This window comes from Aquarana catesbeiana, linkage group LG02 (genome assembly GCF_042186555.1).
Source record: "Aquarana catesbeiana isolate 2022-GZ linkage group LG02, ASM4218655v1, whole genome shotgun sequence".
NCBI lineage: Eukaryota > Metazoa > Chordata > Amphibia > Anura > Ranidae > Aquarana > Aquarana catesbeiana.
The window spans coordinates 554,470,394-554,491,940 of NC_133325.1; the positions used below are offsets into that span (position 1 = coordinate 554,470,394).

The 21,547-nt window shown below is 41.4% G+C and overlaps 1 protein-coding gene across 2 annotated transcripts in view; it reads right to left on the reverse strand.

Moving 5' to 3' along the window:
• The window catches only part of CACNA1S (calcium voltage-gated channel subunit alpha1 S), a 243,247-nt gene that overhangs the window by 139,662 nt on the left and 82,038 nt on the right, over positions 1–21,547 (reverse strand). For both annotated transcript variants that reach the window (XM_073615976.1, XM_073615975.1), the window contains exons 5-13: positions 20,899–21,035; positions 20,647–20,799; positions 18,188–18,393; positions 16,227–16,330; positions 8,082–8,230; positions 7,924–8,005; positions 7,652–7,812; positions 5,423–5,648; positions 280–487 (exon numbers count right to left, since the gene is read on the reverse strand). In XM_073615976.1, the coding sequence (XP_073472077.1) occupies positions 280–487; positions 5,423–5,648; positions 7,652–7,812; positions 7,924–8,005; positions 8,082–8,230; positions 16,227–16,330; positions 18,188–18,393; positions 20,647–20,799; positions 20,899–21,035 (1,426 nt within the window). The remainder of the gene's footprint in view (positions 1–279; positions 488–5,422; positions 5,649–7,651; positions 7,813–7,923; positions 8,006–8,081; positions 8,231–16,226; positions 16,331–18,187; positions 18,394–20,646; positions 20,800–20,898; positions 21,036–21,547) is intronic.

The following is a 21,547-nucleotide window of genomic DNA, read 5'->3' on the forward strand; positions in this document are numbered from 1 at the left end:
ACTTTACAAAGTCCATTTTATTGCTCTTCAATGCTGTTTTAAGTTATTTAAAGTGATAATAAAGTCTTGTTTTTTATTTTTGTTTAGAGATAACATGTTATACTTACCTTACCTGTCCTGTGTAATGGCTTTGCACAGAGAGGGGGCTCAGGTAAGTTTTAGGAGGGCTGCTGCACACAGAAGGTTTTTAATCCTAATGCATAGAATGCATTAAGATAAAAAACCTTCTACCTTTTAGAACCACTTTAAATCAAATAGCAGATGTTTGTTATATGGTACCTGAAAGACAGTGATAAGGGCTTGAGGAAAAGTATCAAAGGTGCTCCTCCTGACTTCAAGGTCTTCAAAGTCAAACTTTCCACCAAACATTTGCATTCCAAGAAGAGCAAAAATAATCATGAAGAGGAATAGAAGGAGGAGAAGGGATGCTATGGAGCGGACAGAGTTCAGCAAAGAAGCAACCAGGTTGTTTAATGATGTCCAGTATCTGAAACACAAAGGCAGCAACAGGTAAGAACATAAGAAAAATATCTCAGAGTAGACAATACAAACTTATGAGCCATCTCTCTTTTTATAACTTGCTTCAGGATAAGTGTGCTTTTGTTACATCAACCTAATTTCTTAAGCTGGGAAACGGAGATAAGTTCCACCTTCACAACATTATAATGGCTTTCAGCATTGGGGCCACGTTTCGAGTTGAATGCTGTACTAATCTATGAGAATTGTCAAAAATACATTTTAGATGGTACATTACACCCTATAGATTATCTAAGATGAATCCAGCTAATTCTCCGAAATGTTGGAGAGACTGCGGACTCACTGGCAATATTTTTAATATATCGTGGCTCTGCCATAAGCTATTGTGCTATTAGAAAGATATCTTCCAATTGGCATCAGAAGCCAACTAACCAGAATTAGCTTTATTGAATATTGGTATTGAAAATATGCCCCATCTTCTCAGACACTCAATCACTCATATTCTCTTAGTAGCTAGTGTAAACTCACTGTACCTTTGAACTTATGTTAGCTTCTAGTAGAATTAAACTGTATCATCTAGATGGCAGCCCAATCACATGGTATAAGGATAGACATACATTGAGTGACCTGACACAATCTCAATAAATGCTCTGTAAAAAGATATACTGGTATTTTTATTTCCCTGGTTGGCTCCTGTAGTTGTACTACTGTACTGTTAAAATGGTTTCCTTTTACTTGATACTGATGCCTTACTCCTAATGTCCGTAAAGATGGACTATAGATATTATAATTCTCTATGTTGTTTAACCTATTAAACTTTAATATAATATAAAAATATAAAAATATATTGAAAATAAGAAATAAGAAAAATGCATAGTACCAAACTGTCCAAAAGGCAAAATATAAAAGTTTCAAACATCTGAAATCACTTGGTATGACATTGCTAGCCCAAAACATCACCAAAAAAATGGATGACATATTTATTCAGTAAACTTGTCATGAGAACAACATGGATGCTGTCATTGCTGACCTTTCCTTCTGAAAATTCTAGTTTCCTGGATATAATGTTTATTGGCTAAATTGAGTCATTAACCTGCAACAAGTATTTCGCTTATAGCAAATTGCTGAAAAGAAACCTTACTGAGGGAAGAATGTAGGCTGCCATTACTGTCCTTCCCTGTTGGCTGCCTGGCTGTCACATGCTGCACTGTCAGTGGTTAGGAAATATATTGGATTTCATTTTAACTTAATTTTCGCAAAGATTACATATATATACAGTAATGCAATTTATAATTTAGACAAATAAAATGGGGCAAGACAAATAAGTTTGAAACAGAAAAAAAAGCGGGGGGTCCCCCATCACCTGATATACACTATGATCATGTAATAAGACCTATTTGTTTGCTGTCCACTGTAGAAATGTGAAGCAATATATTGCATAATATCTCATAGTTTTCACAAAATATCTCCCCCATAATAAAACAATTTATAGAATTAATATAAAAAAACTGAGCAAACCATATTTTCCACATTGAACTGAAACATCACCGTGGCTTTGAGAACTGTGTGTTTCACTAAAAACGAAAAGACACACAAATCTGTAGTAGACCTTAAAGCGATAGTACACCGACACAAAAAAACAATGTGCTCCCCTGTACATTAAAGGTTTTAATGTTCACACTATTCCAACACAGAAGTTGCATGACTTCTGATCCGACTTTGCCCTGTTCATGACCGACTTCCATGCAGCTTCAATGAACAGGATCCAACTTTGAGTCTGGTATAGATCTTGAGGGGGAACTCCACGCCCCCAAAAAAAAGGTGTGGGATCCCCCGCAAAATCCATACCAGACCCTTATCTGCATATGCAGCCCGGCAGGTCAGGAAAAGGGGGGGTTTGCAAGTGGTGTGGTCCTTGCAGATCATACCAGGCCACATGCCCTCAACATGGGGGGGAGGGTGCTTTGGGGCAGGGGACATTCTTTGTTTCTAATAAAGGACTTTGTCAAAAACCTGTGTACTGTTTTTATTTATTTTTGCAACTTTTTGGTAAATGGGTATGGGTACAATTTATCCCATACTCATTCACCCCCTTGTTAAAGAGGGCTTACAAATTCCGATCAGCCCCACTGCCTGCAGACCCCCACAACCACCACCCTGGGTTGTTGGGTAGAGGCCCTTGTCCCCATCAACATGAGGACCTGGTGCTTTGGGTGGGGGGCGCAGAGCCCCCTGCCCCAAAGCACCCATCCCCCCCATGTTGAGGGCATGTGGCCTGGTATGGTCCAGGAGGGGGCACACTTGTCCCCCCCCTTTCCTGACCTGCCGGGCGGCATACAAGGATAAGGGTCTGGTATGGATTTTGGGGTGGGGACCCCATGCCGTTTTTTTAAAATTTTGCCATGGGGTTCCCCTTAAAATCCATACCAGATCCAAAGGGTCTGGTATGATATTGGGGGGGACTCCATGCCGTTGTTTTTTTTTTTAATTTTGGCGTGGGATTCCCCTTCAAGATCTTTAGAGCACAAGTCACATGCCACAAGTCGGATCAGTTAAAACGATGATCTGACTTGGATGCAACTTACATTCAAATCAATGGGCTGAAATCATGCCCAAGCTGGACCAAAGTAGTGCAGGGAGCTTTTTCAAAGTCGGACCAACCCAACTGAGGCCAGTTAAGATGTCTCTCATAGGGAACCATTCATTTTGACAGGTCATGCGACTAGTGCTCTGGAAGTTGAAGCACATGTCGGACCAGTGTGAACCGGCCCTAAGTCATAATGTTCTAGTATGTACCGCATAGTGTCAATAAGACTCTATCACAACAGAGAATGAAGCTAAAAATTGCTACTGCAGTAAAACAGTACAGAACATAGCTACCTCTATGCTACTGCTATTATCCTCATAGACATATCCTCAGGGCGGGTCAATTCAAGCTTCTCCACAGCACTCACCCTGACCTGACCTAGTCCACCAGGGAATGAGAAATATCAGTGTATCATCCTGTGTCAAAGAAGTGGCAATTTAACGGCATGGTGAAATGAAGCAATTCAATGTTCATTATACAAGATAACCTTGATTTATCCTTAATCACATGATAATGGGCACCAACCACCAATTTACCTTTTTTCAGACTATTCCTAACTCAGCTGTTTCAACACCTGCCTGAGGATCCCGCAGAAGATCCAGGATTAGGACCCCCATGGCCTCGAGAATGACCTTTATAATCCTACATGGAGGGTATTCTTCCCCTGCAGTCACAGAAGATTGCGTGCCTCGACCCTATAGGGTTAAGCCAGTCATAGATGGTTCGAATCTCGACTGGTTCAGCAGGGCCTGGCTAAAATTCGAACCATTTATGGGCAGGCTGAATGTACCCAAGTCAATCCATCAGGTACAACTAGCATGTCAGTTTTTTGGCATGTGATTATTGCCAACGGCTATAGCTGTTGGCAATAATCACTGTGTTCTCTCGGCAGGGACAGCTCTCCATGCCCCCCTCCCCCCACCAGGAGAACAAAATAACTCTGAAGGAGGGATTCCCCCATCAACACAATCAGTGGTTGCAGGAAAGAAAATCACACCATTTATGGCCTCTCTTACTGGAACCTCAGCAGACGTAAATTATTCTTCTTATTTTCATCCTATTGTTAAACCTCTTTGAGGTAACCGCTATATTTTAGTCACTCACTACTCTATAAGTGCTCTCTGGCATCCCTCTTTTCTTTTCCAGTGGACGCCCCAAATTGAACCATGGGTCTTTAACGAGCCCCTTGCAGCCGAACACCTCAGAACACCACATTCCAAATCCAATCCTCAAAGACAGCATCCCTCAGGTCCAGGGTAGCTCTGGTAACACAGGTGAACAGCTCCAGCAATCCCAGGTACAAGAACAAATGTCACCCCACTGTAAATGGAATACCCTGGTAGAAGTTTAGGAGAGGCTCCAAAGAGTAGCTGGGTCATTTGGAAAAGTTGTGTGTTATTAGACTCCTGCCTGGCTGTCTGCATGCCAGTTTTGACAGTGGAGGGCCTTTCGCCTGGCTGCAAATCACTTTCCCAGCTACATCTGCCTCATCGGGTGTGACCTCTTTTTGAGCTGCTGACAGAAGGAAGCACAGAAACGTATTTTTCCTGGACATGTCTAGGAACCCAGGGAGTTGTGGAAGACACCTGCATCTGAGCATGGTGGGTAAAAAGGCACTCTGTTACAGTTCTGCAGCTTGCCAGCTCCTTCCTGTCTCCTGCACATTCCTATTAGCTAGTGGAGCAACCAATTATAGTGAATAGGACAGTGAAGGTGGAAGGTAATTGCCTTATTTGCCTCAATGTAAAAAGGCAAAGGAATATCTACTTTATTATCATAATGCAATAAACACAAGGGTGAATTTACTTAAACTGGAGCAGACAGAATATGTAGCAGCTGTGCATACTAACCAATCAGCTTTGATATTCAGCTTGTTCGATTAAGCTTTGAAAATAACAGATAAAAGCTCATTGGTTGCCATGCACCAGTCTTAGTAAATTCCCCCCACAATACATATGCTTTTCATTGTGATAGCTAGGTGAAAAATACTTTCATTACAAGCAAAGATCAATAAGCAAGTGGAAAAGATATACACTAATCTCTCGTAAATGTACTGTATGTTCAGGCAAAACTTTTTTTAATCTTGGATAGAGTGGAGAAGGGTTACGCCATGTGTAAAGTTTTTATCGCTGTGCCCCCTTTTATTTCCATTGACTTTAACTGCGCTTATCCCTGAGTTTTTTCTTTGCTTGATATTAAGGGACATGGTACAAGCTGATATAAATCTTTGAAACTTAAATGATGGCTACAGAAGGACAGTTTCTAAATAGAGTTACATTCTGGTCTGTGTCTTTGTGTGTATAGTCAAACATTTTACATCATAAGCTATACATCTTGTACATTCTCCTGTGTGATTACCGTGTAATCTTGAATATTCGAAGTAGCCGAATGCAACGCAGGACAGATATTCCAAGAGGGGACATGATATCGCTGGCCACTAGCATGACCTCAAGCAGTCCTGTGCAGACTACGAAGCTGTCAAACCGGTTAAAAAGTGACATAAAATATGACTGGAAACCAAGGGCATAAATTTTTACAATCATCTCCATGGTGAAGAGAGCTAATAGCACTTCATTCGCGATGTCTGAAAATGAAGAAAGATACAAAAATCTTTTTTAACTCATTTAAATTGCAAAAGGGGTAGACAAATTATTGCAGTAGCAGTTACAAATATAATTATTAAGTGGTTAAAATCACTTTGAAGATGAGTTATAGAAATAACTTTGAATCATAGTAGCTATGATTAGTAACAAATTACAAACTTGGACTAAAATATGTTACTAAAGGACCTTATCAAAAGGTTTTCATGATTATTAAAAAAAATGCACTAAAAGGGTGGGCCAACTCAATATTGGACCCTACGGATGCCAATATAGTGTATGTTCCAGTTATGCGCTCCATCTGCAAGAAGCCTAAATATCTTCTCCTGCCGGACCCAAAGCCTGACACATGATACATTGGCATTGTTTGTCCCAATGTGGAGACCTCTCACTTTTAAACTGGCCATAGATGGATCGAATCCTCCTGAACCGTCCAAGATTTGATCCATTTATGGGCAGGCTGATTGTCTTAAGTCAATCCATTGATCAACCTGGGTACAACCAGAATGTCAGATTTTTAGCATGCTATTATTGCGAGCGGCTATAGCCACTAGCAATAATCACTGTGTGTTCTCTCGGCCGAGACGGTCCCCCTCCCCCTTCTCCGCCGGGAGAACACAATATCTCTGTGGGAGGGATTAACCCATCCACACTGACTGTGGTTGCAGTAAAGAAAATCACATAATCTATGGCTTGCTATTGGTAATGGGCAGGGTGTTGCAGAAAGTTGCTATAAGGATTTTTATGCTCATATACTTTACTGCATTTTAAAACACATTACATTATTATAATGAATACCAATTGTAACACACAATGAGGTTGATTTACTCAAGGCAACTAGACTGTGCACGTTGCAAGTGCAGTTGCACTCTGCACACACATTTGCTCCACAGCTTAGTAGATAAAGGGAAGCTTCACTTTTCCAAATATACCTAAACACATTCATTGAAAAAAAAGAACAGCATTTTTGCTTATACATGATTGAATGATAGAAGTCAGCTGAGCTTCCCCTCATTTACTAAGCTTTGGAGCAATTGCCCTGAAGAGTGCAACTGCACACTGCTTTCACATCTACTTATTTTTAAGTAAATACAAGAACAAAGATTTAAAGCGGCCCCCTTCCCCCTCTAAAGAACACCAACTGTATATAAAACACTGTAGGTAAACATTTGCACTTACATACAGTATGTCCTTACACCTTTCTGTTTACATTTAGCCATTTTTATACTGCCCCTGGTCCACCCCTATTCCACCATTTTCAAAAACAATTGGTGGCTGGCTTCTACTTCCTTGTTCCCTGTGCCAGCCCACTGATGACGTTGCACCTCATCAGGGAGTATAATTGCACTGCGCATATTCAAGATAAAAAAAATACAAGCCATCACATGCCCCATCTTGTTCATTCACCCAACGATAATACTGTGAGACACAGATGTAAGCTGATGTGAATTTTTGTGGAAGCCAAGAAAGGTCCTTGATAACATATTGCAGCTTACCAGTCCTTAGATGTGGTGACTGCATTTGTTTTCAATTTCAGTCTAAGAACATTTTTAGCATGTACAGAAAACACATGTTGCTCTTATCGAACTGGAAACAGAAAAACTATTTTATCTTTCTCATTTAAACTTCTAATCTTATTAACCCTAATGCAATGGAGATGAATAAATTCACACATATATGAAGTCTAGCTTGGGTGGCAACCATGGTATCTTCCATAGATAATATGGAGGAGTGAGTGTCTTTTTTGCAAGATTACAAGATAAAAATAAGGGAAAAAAATAAAGAAAAAAAAAACCTGAAGAAAGGGAAATAATGCAGGTAACGCATCTAAGGACTAGTAAGCTACAATATATTTCATTTTATTTTCAGATTTAGAGACACTTTAATTGACAGCTAACTATACAAGAAAGCATTTTAGACTGTTAACCAGTAGCTTAAAAAGATTTTGTTATATCAATATTTGCATACAGTTGGAAATGTGGCTCACCTTGGGCTTTTGTTAGAGAGTCAGGCTGATGGTGGTGCTCAGTTGCTATAATGACAGTGTTGAGAAGAATTATAATAATGACAAGCCAATAGAAGAAGCGGGATTTCACAAGATCTCGACTTTTTCGGCGAAGCAGTCTATGCCAGTGGCGCCACTGACGGCTAGGGAAAGGAATAATCAGACATGAAGATGTTACTGGTCAATGTTGTATAGTATGAAAACATGGCTTATTTTTGGACTATTTCAACTTTTTTCAATATGCTCTCACTCACAAAAAGGCAATAAATTTGTTGATCCCCTCTATTTCATAGAGACTGTCGGTTTCTGAACCACCTTCCTCAAGCTGTGAGAATCCTAAAAGCAAGAATGTATATTTAATAGAGCAGTAATAAATTCCTCCTTCAATAAATGCTTACTGGCCAGCTCTCACCATCTCTTGGTTCCATGTCTGGATCCATAACTTCTGCATGCGTAATCCAGTCCAAATAACCACGCAAGTCCTCATCCATTGCCTGCTGCTCTCTCAGCATTTGGAATGCACCTCGCGATTTGGCCTTTTCTCGCTCCTTGGTAAACTCACTATGGAGGACCCACAAGTTTAGGTATAGCATCTCTAAAACAATCATAGCTACAACTTTGAAAGCCTCCTATGTAAACCTATTGTAACCACGGTAATGTCTTTGTAGGTAAAAAGTAGATATACATAGTTACATAGTTACATAGTAGGTGAGGTTGAAAAAAGACACAAGTCCATCAAGTCCAACCTATGTGTGTGATTATGTGTCAGTATTACATTGTATATCCCTGTATGTTGCAGTCATTCAGGTGATTATCTAATAGTTTCTTGAAGCTATCAATGCTCCCCGCTGAGACCACCGCCTGTGGAAGGGAATTCCACATCCTTGCCGCTCTTACAGTAAAGAACCCTCTACGTAGTTTAAGGTTAAACCTCTTTTCTTCTAATTGTAATGAGTGGCCACGAGTCTTATTAAACTCTCTTCTGCGAAAAAGTTTTATCCCTATTGTGGGGTCACCAGTACAGTATTTGTAAATTGAAATCATATCCCCTCTCAAGCGTCTCTTCTCCAGAGAGAATAAGTTCAGTGCTTGCAACCTTTCCTCATAACTAAGATCCTCCAGACCCTTTATTAGCTTTGTTGCCCTTCTTTGTACTCGCTCCATTTCCAGTACATCCTTCCTGAGGACTGGTGCCCAGAACTGGACAGCATACTCCAGGTGCGGCCGGACCAGAGCCTTGTAGAGTGGGAGAATTATTGTTTTATCTCTTGCGTTGATCCCCTTTTAATGCATGCCAATATTCTGTTTGCTTTATTAGCAGCAGCTTGGCATTGCATGCCATTGCTGAGCCTATCATCTACTAGGACCCCCAGGTCCTTTTCCATCCTAGATTCCCCCAGAGGTTCTCCCCCCAGTGTATAGATTGCCTTCATATTTTTGCCACCCAAATGCATTATTTTACATTTTTCTACATTGAACCTCATTTGCCATGTAGTCGCCCACCCCATTAATTTGTTCTTTTTGAAAGGTTTCCACATCCTGCGGAGAAGTTATTGCCCTGCTTAGCTTAGTATCGTCTGCAAATACAGAGATTGAACTGTTTATCCCATCCTCCAGGTTGTTTATAAACAAATTAAATAGGATTGGTCCCAGCACAGAACCCTGGGGAACCCCACTACCCACCCCTGACCATTTGGAGTACTCCCCATTTATCACCACCCTCTGAACTCGCCCTTGTAGCCAGTTTTCAATCCATGTACTCACCCTATGGTCCATGCCAACGGACCTTATTTTGTACAGTAAACGTTTATGGGGAACTGTGTCAAATGCTTTTGCAAAATCCAGATACACCACGTCTACGGGCCTTCCTTTATCTAGATGGCAACTCACCTCCTCATAGAAGGTTAATAGATTGGTTTGGCAAGAACGATTCTTCATGAATCCATGCTGATTACTGCTAATGATATTGTTCTTATTACTAAAATCTTGTATATAGTCCCTTATCATCCCCTCCAAGAGTTTACATACTATTGATGTTAGGCTAACTGGTCTGTAATTCCCAGGGATGTATTTTGGGCCCTTTTTAAATATTGGTGCTACATTGGCTTTTCTCCAATCAGCTGGTACCATTCCAGTCAGTAGACTGTCTGTAAAAATTAGGAACAACGGTCTGGCAATCACTTGACTGAGTTCCCTAAGTACCCTCGGATGCAAGCCATCTGGTCCCGGTGATTTATTAATGTTAAGTTTCTCAAGTCTAATTTTAATTTTGTCCTCTGTTAACCATGGAGGTGCTTCCTGTGTTGTGTCATGAGGATAAACACTGCAGTTTTGGTTACCGAAGCCCCCGATTCACTCGTGAAGACTGAGGAGAAGAATAAATTCAATACCTTCGCCATCTCCCCATCCTTTGTAACCAGATGTCCTTCCTCATTCTTTATGGGGCCAATATGGTCTGTCCTACCTTTTTTACTGTTTACATACTTAAAGAATTTCTTGGGATTTGTTTTGCTCTCCTCCGCTATGTGTCTTTCATGTTCTATCTTAGCCGTCCTAATTGCACCCTTACATTTCTTGTTGCATTCTTTATAAAGTCTGAATGCTGAGGATGATCCCTCAACCCTGTATTTTTTGAAGGCCTTCTCCTTTGCTTTTATATGCATTTTTACATTGGAGTTAAGCCATCCAGGATTTTTGTTCGCTCTTTTAAATTTATTACCCAATGGGATACATTGGCTAATGCCCTTATTTAATATGCTCTTAAAGCAAACCCATCGCTCCTCCGTATTCTTTGTTCCTAATATTTTATCCCAATCTATGCCTTTTAGCAAGGTTTGTAGTTTAGGGAAGTTGGCTCTTTTGAAATTCAGTGTCTTTGTGTTCCCTTTATGTTTCATATTTGTGTGATTTATACTGAAACTAATTGACCTGTGATCGCAGTTACCTAAATTGCCCCGTATTTCCACATCCGTGATCAGGTCTGTATTGTTGGTAATCAGTAGATCCAGTAATGTTTTATTTCTAGTTGGTGCGTCTACCATCTGACCCATAAAATTGTCATGCAAGACATTAAGGAACTGGCGAGCCTTAAATGAATGCGCGGTTCCCTCCGCCCAGTCTATGTCTGGATAATTAAAATCCCCCATTATGATAACACTTCCCATCCTTGCTGCTAATCCAATTTGTGATAGGAGATCCGTCTCCACTTCCTCCCTCAGGTTAGAGGGCCTATAGCATACTCCCAGTATTATTTTCCCCTTAGCTTCATCCCTTTGGAGCTCTACCCATAAGGATTCCACCTCCTCTCTAGCTACATATTTCATACTATGGGGTTTTCCTTAATTTGTTTATTTCAAGACTATTTTGTCAAAGTTGACAATTTCAAGTCTATTTTGTCAATGTTGACAATTTCAAGGCTATTTTGCACATTCAGCAAGAGAGCAAAACAAAGGCAACTTGTCAAACAAGATAGCATACCGCAGACTCAACGCTTTTCTGCAGGAAGGGTATCACGGTCCAAAGGACCGTAGCACCCTCCTAGCGTAGGGTGCTAGGCAAATATAGTTTTTGGCTCCTTCTGTAGTCAAGTGAGCAGTGATTGTTTGCTTTCATCTGTTCAGGGTTTAACAGGCTGGGTGTTTGATTGCTTCTGGAAGAAATTTCCAGAATATGGGGCATGGGTAGTCAAATAACCAGTTTGAATATTTGTTTGAATATTTGTCATGCCCTAGCCAAACCTGGAGGGGAGTGTCTAGACAGTGGCTAGTGATAAATGGCCTGAAGCCCTGGAGAGATTGTTCTTTCCTCAGGAGGGAGGGTTCCAAAGGTCTCCTTGGGCTGCTGCCCCTGTGGACTGTGTAGCTTTTCTTTTAGGTCTTGGTTGTGGCAGAGCTGAGGACCTGGAGTGATCTTCTGAGGAGCTGGCTTTGGAACTTCATCATAAGGGATTAGGTCTGGAGAAGGATTGTGTCAGAGCTCTGTGCTCAGCTGTCGGTTTATTGTCAGTACACTTTTTTCCACAGTGACTCACCACGTATTCATTCCTGCTCATCAGCTAGCCCTGCTCTCTATTTAAACTGCCTGGATCAGATCTCCTGTGCCTTCACCTGGTCAACATATTCGGATACGCTTTGCTTTGTTTTCCTGTTAAAGATTTTTGCCTGGCTGACTTCCCTTCTGGTTCCTTATCCTGTTTACTGCCTCTACTATGCTGATCTCTGGATTCCTGTTTCATTGGCTTGTTCCGACTACCCGCTCTGGTTACTGAACCCTGGCTATGTTTTGACGACGTTTGCTCTGTTTGTACCATTTTACCATTTTATTAAAAAGTGTGATTTTTACTGCACTTCTGTCTCAGACTGATTCATGGTTCCTGACAGATTTCCGCTGGGTTGAACGAAAAAAAAAATCAAAGATGAGTGTGTATACCCAGCTTTATAGAATTAGACATGCAAACACGTTTGTATCTTTGAAAGTTCACAAGTTGAATGTTTGCATGTAGGGGACTTTCTGTACTACCCTCCTCAGCAGAAACTTTAGAGTTTTTTTTTAAACATATCAACCAGGCCATCCATCTGTGGGTGGTAGACAGAAGTCCTCAACTGCTTGATTTGGAACAGTTTGCATAAATCTGCCATCACCTTCACCTATAAAAGGCCTCTCCTTAGGAAATCCTGTCCTTGAGAACAAATGGAACAACTCTAGTGCAATTATTTTAAAGGAAGTATTTTTTAGAGGAATAGCTGTAGGATTTCTAGTTGCATAATCATGAGCTACCAATATATTTTGGTGTCCTTAGGCTGACTTCGCCAGGGAACCAACCAGATTAATTGCAATGTGTCCATGTGGTACTTAAATGATGGCAATGTAAACTGTAGCAATGAGGTTTCGAAAGTGTGAATACTGGAACAATAAACTGGCAAGTGGGCAGGAAGTACAGTATCTGTTAACCACAGTCTTCAACCTTGACCAGTAAAATAAGCGTTATCAGCGACCAGCGTTATCTGAGCCTCCATCTTCTCAGCCCCCAAGTGTCCTCCCAGTGCATCACTGTGAGCTAAATTGAGCACCATTTGCATGTATGGCTGGGTAACCAGCAACTGCTCAGTAACCTCACTGAACATCTTGGTAATTTGATATAGCGAATCACAATTAACTGCAAAATGAGGAAACCTCTTTTCAGCATCAGGCATGTGTGGTATCTCCTAGCCTCAGCTTCACTATGAGCTAAAAAATGGGACAGGGGTGTGATTCAAAAAGCGGAAAAGTGTGGGGTATGTGAGTACGAACATGTAAGAAGGTTACTGAAAGTTTTCTGTTGGTGCCATTGCAGGACTCTGTCCTGTTGGCCTGCAGGATATGCTGAATCCTGGGTGACAATCAATCTACATCTAGCCTCAGGATCCTGCTACAGCCTGGAGGAACTACTGGGACTTGCAGTCCGCTCCAATCTTGGATACTACCACCATGGACTCTGCCAAAGATGGGCTCATTCACTGGTTACCAAATGTTACAGTAAAGGTTACAGTGTCCCTCTAGAGTGCAGTCCCCTTTATATTGCAGTACCCCTTTACAGTGCAGTCCCTGTTATATCACAGTGCTCCTTTACAGTCCAGCCTCCATTACATCACTGTGCCCCTTTACAGTGCAGCCCCCATTACATCACCGTGCCCCTTTACATTCCTGTCCTCGTTATATCACCGTGCCCCTTTACAGTACAGCCACCATTACATCACCATGCCCCTTTACAGTGCAGCCCCCGTTACAATAATGTAAAGGGTACTGAACTTAAAAGGGGCACTGTAATGTAAAGGGGGGATGTGATGTCAAAGGGAACGAAGGACACTGTGGGACTACTTTAAAGGGGGAACTGTGATGTAAAGGGGGCTTACGGTGTGCAGGGGGGGTAAGTACACACTCCATTAATATCCAGTACACCCCTCCCCCCCTCCTGACCCTGTAAAAATTGACTGCCACGAAACTGGCCCCTGGTACCGTAAAGGTTGGAGACCACTGCTCTGTTAACTCACACTGCACCGGAAGATTACATTGGTGGGGGGGATCGGAGCAGGAAGATTTAAACTAAACTAGGAGACAGCAGCACAAGGATCACATCACACTGATAGTAAGTAATGTCCCCTGTGCTGTTATTTTTTTAAACTAAACCTAGGCTTCAAATAGATAATAAGTGGTTTTAACATTTTTAGCACTCTGTAGGCTTCCTGTAGCTGTGCCTGGCAACAGAGCCAGTCTGTGATCTGTTGTAAAAGCTGCAACAAATTGCATGTAACTAGTTTCTGCTGCAGTAATTGTAACACACTGTTACACTGATCACTGAAACTGCAGTAACTATCAGTAACTCCTTCTTATATGTGGGGATCCTGGCTGTTAAAGTGATAGTAAAGGTACATTTTAAAAAAACAAAACAAACAAACATGTCTATACTTACCTGCTCTGTACAAAAGCATTGCACAGAGCGGCCATGAACCTCCTCTTTTCAGGTCTCTGCCGGCGCTCCTGGCCCCTCCCCTCTGTCCACTTTCCCCATGGGAGGCCGCTTCCCATGGGGGCACTCATTCGTGCTCGCACCAAAGTCCCGATGCTACATCACAGACAGCGGGACTCGGCCCTACCACCTGCTCCCTCGTCACTGGCTTTGATTAACAGCACTGGGAGCCAATGGCTCCCGGTGCCCCAGCAAAGCCAGTGAGACCCCGAAGTGAGGGGAGAAATGATCTGCAGACATGTACAGTGCTGGATCGAATGAGGGCTCAGGTAAGTTAAAGGGGGGGGGGTAAGGGGGGATGCTGACACCTACAATTTTTTTACTTTAATGCAAGAAATGCATTAAGGTAAAAAATGTTTAGACTTTACAACCACTTTAAGCTCACAGCAGCTCCCGAGTGGATAGTACATGGGAGCTTGGACAGTGTGAGGTATATTGTAGAGCCAACTAGGTATGTCCTGCAGGTATTGCAGGGCATATTTAGCAAATTTTTAATTCATAAGTGGTTATTGTATAGCCCCCAACTGTCCCTGATTTTGAGAGACTGTCCATGATTTGGAGCAATGAAAGTTATTTACAAAAGGCAAATCCACTTTGCACTACAAGTGCAAACTACAAATGCAAAGTGCACTTGAAATTGCACTGAAAATGCACTTGGAAGTGCAGTCGCTGTAGACCCGAGGGGGACATGAAAGGAGAATAAAAAACAGCAATTTAGCTTGCACATGATTGGATGATAAAATCAGCAGAGCTTCCCTTCATTTCAGATCTTCCCCTCAGATCTACAGCGACTACACTTCCAAGTGCACTTTCAGTGCAATTTCAAGTAGTGTAGTGCAAAGTGTATTTGCCTTTCGTAAATAACCCCCACTGTCCCTCTGTCCCTCTTTACTTCTCATTTGCCCCTCATTTTGGTCTGATCTGTATAGTTGTATATAAAATTAACTTTCTTTCAAAAAGTGTTTCTCTGTGTCAAGCCTTTCATCCAATTTCTAAATGGCTGCTTTTGTAAATTTCAAAAGCCAGTATAAAGGTATAGTAGTGGCAAAAAGGCACTTGTGGGTTTATCTAATCTTTTTTTTTGTATAATTCTTCCTTAAGGGGCGTGACATGGGGTGTCCTATGCCTACATACTTTTGCTAATAGGTGTCCCTCGTTTCCATCTCAAAAAGTTGGGAGGTATGCCTGGTTCCTGCTCTATGATCCTCAGCTCCATGATCATCCTATCCGCCAGGTACACGATCAGGGGCGGACTGACCATTGAGCCACTTGGGCACTGTCCGAGGGCCCTGGGCCACTAGGGGGCCCCATCAGGGTTGCCAGCCTCAGTAAAACCAGGGACAGTATGTAAAAATCTGTGTTTTTTTTTACATCTGTCTCTGAAATGTCCCTTACCGACATCCTTTTGGTCTAAAAATCCGGAAGACTATAGCTGCCCCACCTCTCCAGTACCTTCTCAGCCAATAGAAACATGTCTGTGTATACTGTGTGTACATGTATGTGTATACTGTGTGATTGTATACTGTGTGTGTGTATACTGTGTGGCCCCATAATCTCTGATTGCCTGGGGGCCCCATAATCTCCTATTGCCCGGGGGCCCCATGAGTTGTCAGTCCACCCCTGTACACGATAGATGTGTCTCCCCTGTGTCAGCGAGCAGCTTGACAATGGGGCTGAATTCCCATAGTTGGGACATCACCCACCGGCTTCCATTACTCCCTACCCCCCATTTACCCCTATTGTTGGCCCTTCCTTCCATCCACATTCACTGCAGCAGCTGCTTGCTGGCACAGGGAAGCTGGAGTTTAGCGAGCATGTGAACCCACTGATGATGATAAACAATGGATTTACACTGAACTCTTCTACAAACAATATGCAGCATGGGTATGAGGAAGGGGGAAGCAATGTTTTTAGCCTAACTTACATTAGCTTTTGCATCCACTTTAATTTAAGATTCTATTGTTTTTAATGTAATAGACCTTGTTTCATAGGCTTTCTGTGATAGACTGTATGTTGACCAGCAAAGCAGAACCGTTAAAGAGAATATTATACCCGCTCAGGACTCCGAGCACCAAGTTGAGTACGAAGAAGGATCCCAGGAGGATAAGACTGACAAAGTAAATCCAAGGCCACTCATTGCCAATAGCATCATTAACCTATATCAAGAGATAAACAAAAATGAGGAATGTTTGCTTATTTAAAGTTGAGTTCCAGCCTTTTTTTTTTTTTTTACTAAAAAACACCCCCATGATTGTCTCATTGTATCTAATACATTCTGGCATATGTACTACATGTAGTCTTTTTTTGTTAGATAGTTCTTTAAATAACTCACTTTGAGCTCCTTAGCAAAATGCGCTCCCATTTTTAGTATGGGCATCTAAAGCCCGCTCATTGCTCCTTCTGGGATACAGTGTTGCTGGCTACCCAGCATGCACCTCCCAATCTCGTGCATGCGCAGTGCGTACAAATACCGCAATTCTAGAAGAGGAGGCTGCCCACTGATTCCCGGGATCGATGACACTTATATTCCAGGAGCCAATAGGCGTCTGGCTATGACATAGCGGAAGTGGACTGTTCTAATGGCCAAATAAGGTAAACAACTTAAAAAAATAACTCCAATGATTACTGTAAATGTGATCAGCAACATGGGGGGGGCTTAATAAAGTCGGTGGAACCACGCTTTAAAGATGACGTTTAGTAAATGTTTTTGTGATACAATGCTATATAGATATATGTAATTGTGTGAGTCCTATTACCTGTAGATGGCTGTTCTGTTTAAAATCCTCCATTCTATGTCCCCTTTACAGCTGCCAAATACTGCCTTGAGCAGCTGTCTTCTGGTGCTGTGAAGGTTAACAGTAGTGACTTCTGATAAGGAAAGTTGTGCGGCTCCCTCCTGCCTCTCCTCTGCCATTCATAGAACTACTTACTACACTCCCATAATGCTTCGAGTTCTGTGAATGGAGGAGGAGGAACAGTTGAATGACTTGAATGGGTTGTATCTCTTCTGCCCATTTAAATAGCCTGATGAAGAGTCATTTATGGGAAACAGTGACTCCTAATATATAAAATTGGACTTACTCTACAGAAGACTGAAACCAAAGACCAGGTGGACTTTTCACCTTTAACCCCAAATAATGTTCTATGGCTAATTGTCGGCTTTGTAAAACCTTTCAGCAAATATTTTATTGCCCTTTTTTTTTTTGTTAAATTGTTATTTTATTCTGAATCATAAATTAAAGAATTCTTGTCTCTGTGAGTGCTACTCAATTGTGAAACTCTGTTACATTCCAGTCTGGACATGGCATCCACTCTCAGCCTACTGAGCCTGTTGTCCTGCAAGCTGGAAAATCCCCACCTGTAGGGTGAGGCTGAAAGTGTAAAAACATTACATCTCTATAAATTATTCATAGAGGTTTTTGTTTGTCTGCCGCCCCCCGCCCAAATAAAAAAAAAATACCAGCTGCCACTGCCTCAAACGTCTATGCAATTGATAAAATGGACAGCACACAGTGCTGTTCATACTATCACAACTATCCAACATGAAGCGTTAACGTTGCATCGCGTCCCTTCAAAATTGAAGCCTTATGTCCTGCTCAGGAGGTGTTTGAAGCCTTTCAACGCCTCCCATTCAAGTCCATGGTAACTCTTCGCAAACTCTCTGGCAGGCATTTGCGGTGTGGTTGCGGGGCGTTAGGATTAGTATATTTCCTGTAATGGAATAAGCGTTTGTGGAGCGGTTTTAACACACCTTAACGCTCATCAAACTGTTCAAAACTGCCCATAGGGCATTTGGGGAGCATTTTGAACTCATCATTAAAGCTTGTAATACTCCAGCCTATGCCCATACTATAGCTCATTAACGTGAGTCTAACGCTGATACTAGCACTATAGGAGCATTTGTTAAGCATTAGAAAGTTAGTCAAGCCCTTGACCTGAACAAGTCAGGTCAAATGTAGTTACTGTAGATCATTTCAAGTAAATAAATATAAAGCTAGTCTTATAGCTCTTACCCAGTAAAGTACTTCTGTCCATCCTTCCATAGTTATACATTGGTATACAGTCAACATGGCAAAGCCAAAATTGTCAAAATGAGTAATGCCATTATTAGGCCCAGGCCACCATCCCCTGCACTCTGATCCATTTATTGAGCACTGACGGCCTTGACCTGTACTACTGCATGGGGCAGGTTTCTCATTATCCACTGTGGCTGTTATATCTGGGGAAAAAAGTTGTTTCAGAAGGTAGTTTTTACTATACCAGCTTCACACACATAGAAACCCAACTACAGTCAAAACTATTTTTTTCTAATTGGAAAGAGTGGAGAATGGTTAGATCCTGTCAGGAGAGGAAGTGATGGAAAATCTTTCCAACTGGGACACAGATTAAAAAAACGCATTTTTAGCAAAGTGGGGAAGAATGAAAATTTCTGACAATGTTTGATTGCTGGCTGTGCTTCTCCTGTCCTGGTGGCGACAATGACATCCATTTCTTGGATGTACATGACAGGGATATGAAGGAAAAATCTTCTAATGGAATTTCACACTTATGCCCCGTACACACGGTCGGACTTTGTTCGGACATTCCGACAACAAAATCCTAGGATTTTTTCCGACGGATGTTGGCTCAAACTTGTCTTGCATACACACGGTCACACAAAGTTGTCGGAAAATCCAATTGTTCTAAACGCGGTGACGTAAAACACGTACGTCGGGACTATAAACGGGGCAGTGGCCAATAGCTTTCATCTCTTTATTTATTCTGAGCATTTATTTATTCTGGCACTTTGTCCGTCGGATTTGTGTACACACGATCGGAATTTCCGACAACGGATTTTGTTGTCGGAAAATTTTATATCCTGCTCTCAAACTTTGTGTGTCGGAAAATCCGATGGAAAATGTGTGATGGAGCCTACACACGGTCGGAATTTCTGACAACAAGGTCCTATCACACATTTTCTGTTGGAAAATCCAACCGTGTGTACGGGGCATTAGAATTAGAAACCAGGAATATACTTTAACTCTTCCCCATTTTTTACTGGGGTTAGCTAACTTGTATTATGTACAATCATACATTTCCATTCACTTGTTTCAGGCAAAAATCAAAGTGTATTAATTCAGTGAAATATCTAAAGTACTTGATACCAAGGGTGGATTACTTTCTAACACCCCACATCCTTTTTTTGTCAAAATAATTTTCAGAAGTAATCATAAAATTGAAAGAATATCATTAATGTTCAGAAAAAAATGGATAGGGATGCACCGATACCAGTTTTTTAAGACGGAGTACGAGCACCAATACTTTTTCTCAAGTACTCGTCGATAGTGTTATGTGACAGGTTTTTTTTTAGGGCTGTTCACACCATACATGCATGAAAACCGATGGGAAAACCACACAGATTTCACTTGCAGAGACATCAGTTTGACATCAGTTTTCATGTGTGTTTCAATGAGTTTTTACAGCCTGTTCACACATGTGCAGGTTGGCCGCAGTGCGATTTAAAAAAGAGTCCTGTGCAATTTCAGTCCTGTTCAGGTACGATTTCTAATCTCATACACTACAATTCACATTGAAATTGCACCTGAGCCACTGAACAAAATCGCACCGGACTGCACTGCAAACTGGCCTGCACATATGTGAATCGAGTCTGAAGTATCAGTTCCAGTATCGGAGCATTTGCACGAGAATGCTTTGTATCGGCACTGATACTGATACCGGTATCGGTGCAATGCTAAAAATGGAGATAGCAAAGATTTTCTATTTAATATTCAAGTATAAAGAGTTTTATAGCAGTGCAGGTAGAGTGCAGAGGTAATAGAGATATTTGTGTAATGAATGGTTTGATAGTATAGGCCTGTGGGGATTTAATTATAGTAATATGGTCCTCTAAAGTGCAGTAAAAGTATGTATAGAAATAAAGGCAATTATAATACAACGCATGACAAAAAATGGGCAATGGTATACTATATGCAGGCAACTAACATTCAAAATACTTGGGTAACAAAACCGCAATTTTAATAATATGTGGGTAGTAAAAGGGCAAATGTGATAACATGTAGGCAACAATTGGGCAATCGTGACAAAAAATGGGCAAAAACATGACAAAATACATGCAACAAACATGCAATTGTGACACTCTACAGGCAACTATTCCAGTACCAATTAAGCCACCCCCAAGCAAAAATTGAACCCCTGCTACTCTCCAGCAAAAATCTATCTCCCACCCCAGCAAAAATTCCTTTCCATGCACTCAACACATTTACCAGACCTTAAATGTTAAACAGCACCTGTCAGAGTGAGGGGAAGTCCTCCCCAGCTTCTCCACGGATTTGTTTCATGTGAAACATCAGAGCTGAGGGGGAACCTGAGAGAGCTTCCCTCCACTCAGCATCAGTGGTCTGTACTTTAGATGGCGCAGTCCCAGATCACCCCCCAAGGAAGCTCTACCTGGGCAGGCATTTAATATTCTCACCTGTATCTTTGAAATAACAAGTCTTGTGCATCTTCCCAGAAAACAGCTCTAGTCCAACAATCGCATATATAATAATCATAAATAGCACCAGAAGAGCTATGTGCAGAAGGGGTACCATTGCCTTAATGATGGAATTAAGTACCACTTGGAGGCCTGAAGTAAAAAACACAAGATTATTAGTTGTGCACAGTGCAAAGACTGTACCAATGATCTTTAAATGGGTATGAGGGTAAAGGTAATGGTTAAACTTACTAGGTACCCCAGACACCAGACGCAGGGGTCTTAAGACACGAAAAGCTCTCAGTGCCTTGACATTAAATCCAGAACTTTTTCCGGGGGCAGGTAAGCCCTGAAGTTTGCTAATCTGTTCCAGGAGCACACTGAAGACTCTACAATGTAAAAAACATTTTATCAAAAGATGTAGAACTAAAATCATGGAAATAAAATTGGCAGAACATGATAACTGTTACCCTAAAATCTACAAAACTCCTTGGAAGAAAACAAGCATGATTCAAACTCATGTATTAAAATACTAATACATGTTATTTTCCCAACAATCACCAATCAGTTTTTGATTGTTTTTATTGCTAGCTATACTTTTGTAGGATATTTGAACCAGACTGTTTGTTGGTATTTCCTTATTTCATTTTCAGTAAATAACTGACTGGGGTATGTAGGTTAGCTCTCCAATTTTGTGAATAATTTACATACTGTACTCTGAAGGGCTTAAGGTGGCCATAGATCAATTGAGGTTTAGCAGAGACCGGCTGAATTTTGACCAATGTGTGGCCACTGCAATTGAACAGAAGTCGATCTACCAGAGAAGTTGCTCTCTACGTTCCAGCACTTGACACTGAAAGAAGGACTTACTGTGGGCAGAGTTAAGTCCCAATCTGGAGGG